The 12,638-nt window shown below is 55.7% G+C and overlaps 1 protein-coding gene across 1 annotated transcript in view; it reads right to left on the reverse strand.

Moving 5' to 3' along the window:
* The window catches only part of MGAT3 (mannosyl (beta-1,4-)-glycoprotein beta-1,4-N-acetylglucosaminyltransferase), a 46,517-nt gene that overhangs the window by 4,229 nt on the left and 29,650 nt on the right, over positions 1–12,638 (reverse strand). Inside the window, exon 2 of the mRNA XM_014543830.1 lies at positions 8–476. Coding sequence (XP_014399316.1) covers positions 8–475 — 468 coding nt within the window. The 5' untranslated portion in view covers position 476. The remainder of the gene's footprint in view (positions 1–7; positions 477–12,638) is intronic.

The following is a 12,638-nucleotide window of genomic DNA, read 5'->3' on the forward strand; positions in this document are numbered from 1 at the left end:
TGCGCTCCCTGGCGCTCAGCAGGTGCCGGGCTGGGCCCCGGGCAGATGAGCCATCGCCCCCCTCCGTCTTCTCCTCTGGCCGCCCCGACGGGGGCTTCTCCAGCACCTTGGTACCCGGCTTGAAGCAGACACCCCCGGCTTTGGTGCGGACGAAATACTCGGTGGTGTCCTCGGGGAGCACGAAGTCCATGCGGTGGAGTTCCTCGGCGGCCTTGCTGGGGGACAGCGGCTGGAGCAGGGGCGAGTGGGAATAGAGTGGGGTACGCAGCAGGTCGGGGCTCCCCGGTTCTGGGCTGGCCTGGGGCGTGACGGGGGCATTGTTCCAGAAGAAGCTGGACAGGAGGTTCGGGCTGAGGGAGGCCAGTTCTCTGGGGAAGGTGACGTAGGACAGGGTCTTAAAGAAGTGCAGGAAGGAGATGAGGCACAGGCCGGCCATACAGAACATGAGAAAGAGCTTGTAGCGTCTCATCTTCATCCTGCGGGGAAGGGGAGAGCAGACAGGTCAGAGGTCTGCATTCCTGGGGCAGGGGAACCTGCGGCCCTTCTAGGAGCCGGACATGACCAGGCCTTTGCTGCCACCGTGTTTGTGAATGTCCTGGCCAGTTGCTGGGGACCCTACATGCAATCACCTCCTGCCCCCCCAGGCATCAAGCCTGCTGGTCCACCTTGCTGTACCCAGTACCCCTGGCATCCACAGTATCACACAAACTCCCCTCCTGGTTCAGGACCTCCCTCTGCTCCCACAGCGCTTCCCCCGGAGACCACCAGGTCACCCACATCCTGCCTCTGCAGCCGTACCTGCCACCCGGCCCCCCCCCCCACCCCAACTGCACCAGCTGCATTGCTCCAGGAACAAAATGCATCCTGGGAAAAGCCCAACCCTGCAGTGCAGTCTACCCAGGGGGCTTACGAGCCCCAAAGGAGAGGGGAGCAGGCTGCAGACTTGGGGGCCCTGCTTTGCGCTGCCCAGGGCAATGTTCTTGTTCGTTCGTTCGTTTTTTCTTTCTACCTATTCTACCTTTTCTTGTGGAATAGTGACAAGTCTTTTGAATGCCTTTTCACTGAAAAAATTCACAGGTCTCAAGGGATGACATTTAGTTCTAACATATTTAAAGAATAAAATCAAGTAAAAGTTCCCCTCATTACCCCGTGCCTCCCACTAGACTGATCTCCAGGCATAAATAATCTCAGCTATTAGAGGTGTATCGCTGGCTTTAAGATGCAATTTTTCTGTTCTTGGTTTAATAGTTTTCTTAAATATTGGACACTACGTCTAATCAAATTTTTTCTCAATCAATAATTAAAGAGATTTTCAGATCAGTAGAAATAAAGTGACCATTTCCTTTTAAATCCTACATAATATTCCATGGTTCTTTTGAATGAATCACTCTATTCATGAGTGATTCATGAATATAACCATTCTCTATTCACACAGGCTAATTTATCAATTCGTTATGGCTGTGAAGGGCCTCAGAAAAATATTTTTTACAATGTAAGTAGCCTTTCTATTTTAGATTATTTGTAGTTTATCAGAAAAGTTGCGAAGATAGTACAGAGAGTCCCCTTACACTCCTCACCATTCTCCCCAGGGCTGGCATCTTACATCACCACACACACTTGTCACAATGAGGAGACGGAAAAGGCACGTTACTATGAACTAAACTCCACGCTCGATTTGCTGTACATCTCCTGAATGAGCCTGTGCAGCAAGCGAGCACTAACTATAACAATCCGGCTCATTTCTTTTTTTTAAATATATTTTATTGATTTTTTACAGAGAGGAAGGGAGAGAGATAGAGAGTTAGAAACATCGATGAGAGAGAAACATCGATCAGCTGCCTCCTGCACATCTCCCACTGGGGATGTGCCCGCAACCCTGGTACATGCCCTTGACCGGAATCAAACCCGGGACCCTTCAGTCCGCAGGCCGACGCTCTATCCACTGAGCCAAACTGGTTTCGGCAGGCTCATTTCTTTTTAAAATGTTTTTAAAGAAAACATTTGATTTTTAGAGAAAGAGGAAGGGAGAGGGATAGAGAGAAACCTCGGTGAGAGAAACCTCGGTGATTGGCTGCCTCCTGCACACCGGCTGGGCCCATCTGGCTCATCTGTCCTGGAGCCCAGGGCGGTTATACCCATTTCACGGAGTGGGACCAGCGACCTGCTTGGGGTGAGCCACCAAGTCACAGGAGGGGCTGGGAAAGAAACCTGGCCTTTGGCAGCTGGTGTCTTCGTTTCTCCTTCCATAGATCCCAGTGATAGGGCACAGTCCTTACACCTAGAACGTTCTTTCTGCTGTGACGCGGTTGGTTGGCATGTCGCCTCATACACTGGAAGGTTGCAGGTTCAGTTCTCAGTCAGGGCACATGTCTAGGTTGTCGGTTTGATCCCAGGTAGGGGTACATGCAGGAGGCAACCAATCCATGTTTCTATCTCACACAGATGTTCCTCTCTCTCTCTCTCTCTCTCTCTCTCTCTCTCTCTCTCATCAATGGACATGTCCTTGCGTGAGGATAAACATTTTTTTAAAAAGTTCCTTCCTGTGGCTTCTTCTCTGGTTCTTTCTGAGTCATTTCAGTGTCCTCCTGTCATACCCTCCCTTTCACTTCCTAACTCGGAGGACAGCAGGGAACAGTGGAAAAATATGCACTTGGCTTTAGACTACTGTGATCTTATGCAAGGCTCTTACCATTCTGAGCCTCAGTTTCTACATCTGTGAAATGGACAGAGTTCTGGGTATGCTTGGGTGCTCAGGAAACGTTTGTTCCCCCCCCCCCAAAAAATGATAAGAGCAAGTTTATTTAGCAAGTTCAAGAGGTAATAGAAGGGAGCCAGCTGGGCTGTGTGGGCTCAGGAAACAAGTGACAGAAGCAAAGGACGGGCCCTGGGAGCCTGGGAGAGGGAAAGGCAGAGGTAACTCGGGGGAAGGAGTGGGGGACGGAAAGGGCACAGGTGCCCCCGAGAGGAAGAGTGCACCAAACTTCCGTTCCTTCCGTTTTCAAAATGTTTTTATTGATTTTAGAGAGAGAGGAAGGGAGAGGGAAAGAGAAACAGTGATGTGAGAGAGAAACATCAGTTGCCTTCTGTACGCATCACGACTGGGGATCGAACCCGAAACCCGGGCATGTGTCCCGACCGGGAATGGGACTGGTGACCTTTCCACGCACGGGCAACGCTCAACCCACTGAGCCACACCAGCCAGGGCAAACGTTCGTCCTTTCAGTGCTCAAGGCTAGAAGGCTCCAACACTGAGCTACATGGTCACAAGGCACAGAATCATGAATGTTTGATCTCGAACAGATTTTAAGGACCATCTCCCCCAATCCTTTCATTTTATAAAGGAGGGAAGCGAGGGGCTTCGGGGATCTGCTCAAAGTTACAAAGCTGGGCGTGAGCCTGGGCGGCTCCTAGCCGCCGTCAGGAACAGTCGCGTCGCCAACCCCGGGCCGAGCAGTACCTGTGCTGTCAGGTCCCAGAGGTCCCATCGTGTTCCGTTTAAACACCGCCCTTCCCGGAGCCTGTCCACAGCGGCCAGCACAGCGGACTGCAGGCAGCAGGACCACGGGGGGCGGGGGCCTCACCTCTGCTGAGTGTCAGCTGTCCCAGGGCAGAGGCAGGGCTGGTGGCCTCTGGCCTTCGGGAAGGCGGGAGGAGGGGCCGCTCCTTGGCAGCATTTTGAAGTGGGTCTCCGGGCTCCACAGTGGATTCCAGCCCTGCTCTGGGGGAGTGCGAGCAGGCAGACCAGCCAGCAGAATGAGCGCAGGGGCACTGGGGTGAGGCCCAATAAAGGCAGGCGGGGAGCTGTTGCCATGGCAGGGCCCGGGTCAAAGGCAACTGCAAACTGAGGTCAGCACAGCAGAAGCCTCCAGAGTGGCCCACCTGAGGGGCTCAGGACCTGGCAAGGGAGCCCCGATGGCTCGGGCAGACTGGCCCCCTACGTGGGACCTGCCTCTGTAGGGCACACCCCAATCCCTGCCCTGGCTGGAGTGAACTGGGCTGGAGCTGTGGAGGGCAGGGCAGGGCGGGGCCAGGACTAAATCCCCTGGCAACAGCGAACAAAGGCCTTGGCAGGGAAGACACTCAGGGAGGCAAGTGACCACCCTGCTTTTCCCAAAGGGGGCGCTTGGACCCCACCGAGGTCACAGTGACCGGACTCCCCTGGCCAGGCTGGCCTTTAGGACCTGGTGACCCCTGGCCAGCGGTGCCTTCGAGGACAGACGCCAATGCCTGGGGCCTTCGGAGGGAGGCCACTTGGGCTGCCAGGAAGCTCAAACGTGCACAGTGGTCGGCTCAGAGGAAGTCAGTGCCTCATAAACTGCATTTTCTGGGACACCTTCACTCACAGCTGCCTGTACTTTTTAAAAATGTTTTTATTGATTTGAGAGAGGAAGGGAGAGGGAGTGAGAGAGAGAGAGAAGCATCGATGTGAGAGAGAAACCTCTGTTGGTTGCCTCCTGTACATGCCCCAACCAGGGACTGACCCCGCAGCCTGGGCATGTGCCCTGACCAGGAATCGAACCAGAGACCTTGTGGTGCACAGGACGATGCTCAACCAACTGAGCCACACCGGTCAGGGCCGTATTTTTTAAACTCTTATTCTTCCTGGCCTGATTCCTTTTTATCTTATCTTCATGTGTTTTGATAAGTGTTTCAAATAAGTTTTTTAAAATTCTCACCCGAGGATATTTTTTCCATTGATTTTTAGAGAGAATGGAAGGGAGGGGGGAGAAGGGAAGAGAGAGAGAGAAACATTGATGTGAGAGAGACACAATGATTGGTTGCCTTCCGCATGCACCCTACTGGGGGCGGGGAACAAACCCGAAACCCAGGTATGTGCCCTTGACCAGGAGTTGAACTCAAGACCCTCTGGTGTGCAGGCTGATGCTCTAACCACTTACCAACACTGGCCACGGCTTCGATACATTTCTTGACTGACAGGCAGATAAGTAGGAAATGGAATAAACAAATAAGCATTGGGAACTAGGGTCTCACCAAGTCTCAACCACGCTGGAAGGTCATTGTAAGGGCTTTGTTTCCACAGATGGGGAAACTGAGACGCAGAAAGCTGATGAGCCCTGACTGGTTTGGCTCAGTGGATAGAGCATCGGCCTGCGGACCAAAGGGTCCCGGGTTCGATTCCGGTCAAGGGCATGTACCTTGGTTGTGGGCACATCCCCAGTGGGGGGAGTGCAGGAGGCAGCTGATCGATGTTCCTCTCTCATCCATGTTTCTAACTCTCTATCCCTCTCCCTTCCTCGCAGGAAAAAATCAATAAAATATATTTTAAAAAAAGAAAAAAGAAAGCTGTTGAGACTCTCCCCAATGACACTAAGTAGATGCTCAAGACTTGAACATAAGTCACATTCCCAAGCCAGTGCCTGAGTCCCTCCTCACAGCCGAGGCGGTACCCCTCCCCAGCGCAGGTGGCCATGGAGCCAGCCTGGGCCCGGCCAGCAGCATTTCTGCGTCCACTGTAAAGCTTCACGGAGAAACATCAGGCGGAACCATAGAGCTAACGTCACTGGCACAGCCCGGCTGCTGTCCTAAGCACGTTCTACACACAGCCTCACTGAATCCTCCCGGCACGAAGCAGGTACCGTTGTCATCCCATTCCACAGATGAGGAGACCGAGGCCAGAGAGATGCTCTAACTTGCTCAGTGTCACACAATCCCTAAGGGTCAGACTCGATCCTGTGGGGTTAACAGTGGGATTTAATCCAGTGGGAAAGCTGTCCTGAGCCCCTTCCATCTGCCAACTTCAACCCAAGTAGGAGACAGGGTCCTACGAAGTGTCCACTGGTGACGAGGGAAGACAACCCAGTGTCATCTCCCCTGATGTCTGTCTCCCGGCGGCAGGATAGACCCTCGCCTCCTCAAAAGCGCCCGGCCGCTTCCCTGCGCCCATTCTGGAACCAGGCTGCCCGGTCCCAATCCCAGCTCTGCTGCTCCCTGTGTGGCCTCAGGGGGGCTGAAAACTTCCCTGCACCTCCTTTCTCGTCTATACAAGGACTCGGTCATCATCACGTAAAGTGCCGCGCACACCCCGAGGGTCGATGGGCTTCAGCTCCTCTGGCTGCTGCTGCTGCTCCCCAGCCTGGCAGAGAGCAGAGAGCCTGGGCGGGGGAGGAGCAGCCGGGCAAAGGTCCGCAGAGGGACCCCACATAACCCGGCTGCTTCCCTGCGCCCATTCTGGAACCAGGCTGCCCGGCCCCAATCCCGGCTCTGCTGCTCCCTGTGTGGCCTCGGGGGCTGAAAACGTCCCTGCGCCTCCCTTTCTCACCTATACAAGGACTCGGTCATCATCACGTAAAGTGCCGCACACACCCCGAGGGTCGATGGGCTTCAGCTCCTCTGGCTGCTGCTGCTGCTCCCCAGCCTGGCAGAGAGCAGAGAGCCTGGGCGGGGGAGGAGCAGCCGGGCAAAGGTCCGCAGAGGGACCCCACATAATCTGTGAGTTTCCCCAGCCCCAGGGGCTGGGTCTCCTATTTGAGGGGGTGAAGGTGGTGGGGATGGGCCAGGTGCTTCCTGGTGGCCAGATAATCACGGAGGAGGGAGCTGATGCTGACCCTGACCCAGGATGGCAGCAGGACCAGCCCACCCCGGGCCGCCGCCTCCTGTGCTGACTCGCAGCCTCACAGCCCGCCGTGGCTGTGCCCACCCGGAGGGTCCCAGCTGGGCCGATTTTCTTCCTTCCCCCCTCTTCCCACTGCTCCCGTTAGCTCCACGTGGAAGCCTGATGGAGTGAGGGGGGAAGCAGATGAGCCTAAACCCCATGGCACAGTATGATGCAGGGTGGGGCTCAGGCTGAGTCCAGTGGGGGCCCTGGTGAGAGGAGACAGGTGCTCCCTGGAGGCTGAGGCTGTGACGGTCGAGCTGGCCAGGCGGGCAGCAGCCTCCAGTGCAGACAACCCCGACAGCTGTCGCGGGGGTGCTATCCATGGTCCTGAGCTCGCCTGCGCTGACCAGGGTCCTAGCTCAGTCCTGGGGGTGCCCTGAGGCGGCCTCCTCTGTGGTTCAGCAGCTCATGGCCATGTCCCCTGTGGGCCAACTCCCGGCCCCTTCCTCACCTGCCTGAGGACCCTGAGGCCTGGTGTCCTCATCTCTGGGACAGCCTTGGGCACTCAACTCCTCCAGCTGGGAGAAGGGCCCCTGTGGTCTGTGTCCTGCAGGGACAGGTCCAAGCCCTGGTAGGTGCTCAGGGCGCTCTGTCAATAGGGGAACATCTCAGAGACCAGCCCACCCCCTCGGTCTCCACTCCTGGGCAGGAATGTGCCCATCGAAACCCCCCACCCTGGGAGCACTTCGGATGGGCCCTCACCCCCTCTCCTAGAGGTCATCTGCTTGAGAGGGCATCTTGACTGTGAGCTGAAGCCCACCTCCCTGTGCTCACCTGCCACCCCACCTCAGTCCTGCCCACGTGACCTGAGGGAGGCAGGAGGTGCCTCGTTGCAGCCAACTCTGCCGCCCAGCAGCGCCCAAGACAGAGTAGGCCTGTGGTGAGTGTCAGATCCGAACACTGTCTCTGACCTTGCAAATCACTCCGCCTCTCTATGCTCAGTTCCCCTCTAAATAAAATGGGGGTATAGCACTCCCTGTCTCAGGGTTACTGTGAGGATCAAATTGGTTAATCCACGCCAAGGACTAGTAACGGGGCCTATGCACACAGTAGGTGCTCAGTAAATATTGGCTTTGGTGTGAGTCCCAGTGCTGTAACTTACAAGCTGTGTGTCCTCAAGCAAGTTACTTCGCCTCTCTGAGCCTGTCTTCAAATGAAGGAAGACATCATCCTCTCCCCGCACTCCTGTGGGCGATCTGGATGAGCCCAGGTGTCAAAACACCTGCATGGAGCCTGGAACTTGGTAGATGCTCTAAAAATGCCTGTTTCTTTCCTTCCATTTGGGTTTCCTGCCAGATGAGCAAAAGGAGATGACCCGACTGAACACGCCAGGCCTGGTTCCTGGCAGCTCTGTGAAAGGACCAGGCCAGTTGTAGGGCTCCTCACCACCAACTGGCACCCACTATCTCCCCGGGCATTTCTCAGTGACTCATCCAAACCTGAGGCCAGAACCTGGGGGATCTGGAGCCCCACGGAGGGGTCAGACTCCTCTCCCAGGGTCTGAAGGGCCCTCAAGTAAGAATATTGTCCAGCCTTTGCCCAGGCCAGTGTCCCTGCCAAGTGCCCCCTTGGCTTCTGTCTGTCCAATCCTGAGAGCCGCTCCTTCCGAGCCCTTGGGCTGCCAGAGTCCTCCTGGCGCCTGAATCCGCCTCCCGGGGCTCCTGCTATTGCTTCCGGGTCCTTCCTTAGGATCAAGCGGGGAAGTCGGCGGCTCCGGATCAGAAGGCAGCGACGTGACTCCTATGCTCCCTTCGTCTCGGGGACTGAGGGTCCTTCCAACACGAGGGTCCATGGCTCCACTCGGAGAGGAGCAGAGGGGGTGGCTCAGAACAGGACAGATTCCGGGGTTCTGGGCAGATGCACGAAACCGGTGCTGTTTATTTCCTCACCTCTCGTCATCCTATTCATTCCTTCGGCCCGGCTCCATCAGGCAGGGCTCCTAAGTCAAGCCTACACGCAGGGGTCACTCTCCAGCCAGCACATTACCCAGGCCACCGGTGGGCATTTACTGAGGCCACCGGTGGGCATTTACTGAGACCTCGCTGTGTGCCGGGCACTGCAGCTATGAGGGCTGGAGAGAAGTTAGGAGCCAGTTCAGGGACCAATCCTGGAGGAACGTCCGTATGTCTCCATTTTGTAGATGAGAAAACAGAGGCTTGGGGAGGTTAAGGTAGTTGCTTAGCCACACAGGACTAGTGGGAATGAAACAGGTGGAAACGGAGACAGTGGGACTGCAGATGTTGGGGTCCTGCCCTGGGACAAACACGAATGGCCTGGCTGAGGGAGGATCTGCTATACGAGGACCCCCGGGCATTCCCGAGTGAGGGAGTGGCCTCATGGGACCAGTCCTGGCCAGGAACTCCATCTGTTCCAGGTGACCAGAGTCCTGGCAAACCCTGTTCACCACGAGGCAGCGGCTGTCCCCGCTGCAGAGGGGAAAGGAAACCGAGGCCCAGAGGGAGAGGCAGGGCTGCACTGGGAACCAGTTCTCGGACCAGCCAGGCAGTGTTGGAGGAAGACAGGGCACCCATGCCACCAGCATACCAGCGTGCCTGGGCACAAGGGTCTGGGCTGGCAGAATGCTCAGGCCAACGCCCAAGCCCAGAAGCCCTCTCCAGGGTGAACCACCTCTCCCCCTGCTCCACAACCAGCCCCCTGCCCCCTGCCCCTCTCCTTCCTCCAAATCTCTCCACCCAACCCCAGCTCCCGCCAGCTGCCACAGAGGGCGAGCACGTGCCTGGGAAGGTTGATTCCCAAGGCTGGGACCTGCCCTTGCTCCTTGGGGCCTCTTCCCCTTTCCCCACTGGTCACTGGCTCACCCAGGACACCAGCTTCTGGTCCCCAGAGGCCAGTGGGCAGTGGACATACAGAACAGTTCCACTACCCCAAAACGTCCTATGGACAGGACTGTAGGCTCAACAGATTACTCATCCTCAGGTACCAGCCAACCGGACAGCTGTGCTCAGCACTGGGGCTCACAGCTGTTGTGAGCTGGCTTCTCGATGTGCCCCCACTCGCCTTGTTCATGTTAATGTGACGGTCACCACTACTGCATGCTTAAACATGTGCCAGCTGTTGGCTGGGTTTCATACAGACTTGACCCTCACAACCATCCTTGGAGGGAGGAATTATTATCCATACTTTACAGATGAGTAAACTGAGGCTCAGAGGATAAAGCAACTTGCAGAGCGTCTCTCTGACCACCTGTACAAACCACTGCTCTCCAGGGCTGGAGGCCCACACAGCTCCCACCTAGCGGGGCTGGGGCAGGATGCAGGTGAGGCTGGCCTGTCGCCAGCCACTGAAGGCTCTGAGCAGGGCAACACCATCAGGCTGGGCGTGAGGATGACGAATCTGTTAGCTTGCACAGCTATCTGATGACACGCGCTCTGATAGTGGAAACCTCCAGGCCTGTGGTGGCCAACCCACCAGCCACCGGCCACATGTGGCTACTGAGCACTTGAATGGACTGGTGCGCCCTGGCCGGGGAGCTCAGTTGGCTAGAATCATGGTCGGCAAACTGCGGCTCGCGAGCCACATGCGGCTCTTTGGCCCCCTGAGTGTGGCTCTTCCTAAGCCTTAGGAGTACCCTAATTAAGTTAATAACAATGTACCTACCTATATAGTTTAAGTTTAAAGAATTTGGCTCTCAAAAGAAATTTCAATCGTTGTACTGTTGATATTTGGCTCTGTTGACTAATGAGTTTGCACATCAACCCAATACACTAAGGTTGCGGATTTGATCCTCGGTCAGGACACATACAAGAATCAACCAATGAATGCATATCTAAGTGGAACAACAAATCGACGTTTCTCACTGTCCCTTCCTCTCTCTCTCAAATAAAAAAAAAAAATAAAGAAATTGACTGGGGAAACTGAAGCAAAGGACCTGAATAAACACTTCTCCAGAACAGCCCTGTCTCCAGAAAGGACATACGGACGGCCGATAGACATGAAAAATGCTCCTCACTAACCAGAGGGATGCAAATGAAAGCGACAATGAGGCATCACCTCACACCTGCCAGAATGGCTACCATCAACAAATCAAACAACAGTGCTGGCGAGGATGTGGAGAAAAGGGAACCCTCGTGCACTGCTGGTGGGAGTGCAGACTGGTGCAGCCACTGTGGAAAACAGTATGAGTTTCCTCAAAAAATAAAAAAAAATGGAACTGCTGTTTGACCCAGCGATCCCACTTCTGGGAATATCGTCCAAGAATCCCCAAACACCAATCAGGAAGAGTACACGCACCCCTATGTTCACAACAGCACAATTTACAGTAGCTAAGATCTGGCAACTGCCCAAGTGCCCAACAGTAGATGAGTGGATTAAAAAGCTGTGGTACATTTACACCATGAAATACTACGCTGCTGTAAAAAAGAGGGATCTCTTACCCTTTGAGACAGCATGGAGGGACCTGGAGAGTATTATTCTAAGCAAAATAAGCCAGTGAAAGAAAGACAAGTATCACATGATCTCACTTATATGTGGAATCTAATGAACAAAATAAACTGACAAGCAAAATTGAAGCAGGGGCATGGATGCATGAACGATTGACATCTGAGAGGGGAGGGGAGGAAGGGAAGAGATTAACCAAACATATATGCACATATGCATAACCCATGGACATGGACAATAGTGTGGGAGAGGCCTGGGGTGAGCAGGGGCTGGGTGGAGGAGGACAAAGGGGGGAGGGAAATGGGGACATCTGTAATGTTGTCAACAATAAAGAAACGTATAATTTAAATAAAATGTTAGTTTTAATAGCCACATGCAGCTAGTGGCTACCCAACTGGACAGAGTAGGTTTAGAAAGGACTGGGGAGAAGGGAGGCAGGGCAGTGGGGAGGTGGCACATGGAGGCGGCAGTGGGAGGGGCTGAGAGGAGGGCCCTGGAGCACAGCTGTGGTGCTGGGGGCAGGAGGCAGCCAGGGCAGGCAGCCCGGGGACACTGGCTTATTTTGCTGATGCTGAGGTGCTCAGTAGATACTTAGATGCTGGAGGGAGGGGGCGGGATGTCACAGACCAGCAAGAGTGAGAACTGACAGGGCTCTGTGGGTAGGTGGGTGGGTGGAGAGGGAGATCAGCTCTGGGCTTGGAGTTGGGGAGCAGCTGGGAGTGCAACAAGGTGGGTGGGTGAGGTCCTCAGGCAGCTCAGCCAGTGGAGGGACAGAGCATGCTGGGTGTCAGGAAGGGCCTCCAAGGAGAGGACATTGCAGCCAAGACCCAAGGTCCAGCAGGAGCGACTGCGGAGAGTGGAGAGCAGGCCAAGGGCACAGAGGCCTGTGTGTTGGGAACCCCCAGTGCTGTGCAGCAAAGTCGGGGGGTCCTGAGTCTGGTGAGGGGCACGTGGGGTGGCAAGGGATACTCCCCACACCTCAGGGGCTCCTTGGGCACAAGCCTGACCACCCCATCTCAGTAGCCACCCTCTTGGGTCTGTAATCCCAATGCAGGCAAACCCTCTAGCTGGGCAGGCTGGGGAGCCGTGGGCCCGGAACATTCCTCCCAGGAGACGGTGCCTCTGCCAGCACCCCTTCTCGGCAGCTGCACTTACTCGTGCTCCCGGGCGCCAGATGCGGTGTGCACCCGCCTGACTGCATTATCCTCACAGCAACGCGCAGTGAGGGCGCGAGCTGAGGCCCAGCTGCCAGCAGCAGGACTCACACCCACACACCACTGCTGCGGGTCCTCACTCAAGACTTGAGGCTGCTACCTCCAGCCTTGCCCGGTCCCCTCGGGCGCCAGTGGAGAGCTCACGGGGCAGACCCCGCACCCCTCTGTGCAGGCTCCCCTCTCCACAGGCCGCGCTCCACCGGGCTGTGCTGCAGTGACTTACAACCAGGTCTCACTACGCCCAGGGTTCCCTCCCATCCCCCACGGATTCCAAATGGAACACATCACCCTGTACGTGCTGCATCTCCAGTAACTGAAGGGATCAGGTGCTCTAGAAAGTCGGGAAACCCCTGAGGTGAGGCCTGGACTTCAGGAGGCTCCTGCTCTGCACTGCAGACCCCGCCCCAGGC

The sequence above is a fragment of the Myotis brandtii genome, unplaced genomic scaffold (genome assembly GCF_000412655.1).
Source record: "Myotis brandtii unplaced genomic scaffold, ASM41265v1 scaffold339, whole genome shotgun sequence".
Classification (NCBI taxonomy): domain Eukaryota; kingdom Metazoa; phylum Chordata; class Mammalia; order Chiroptera; family Vespertilionidae; genus Myotis; species Myotis brandtii.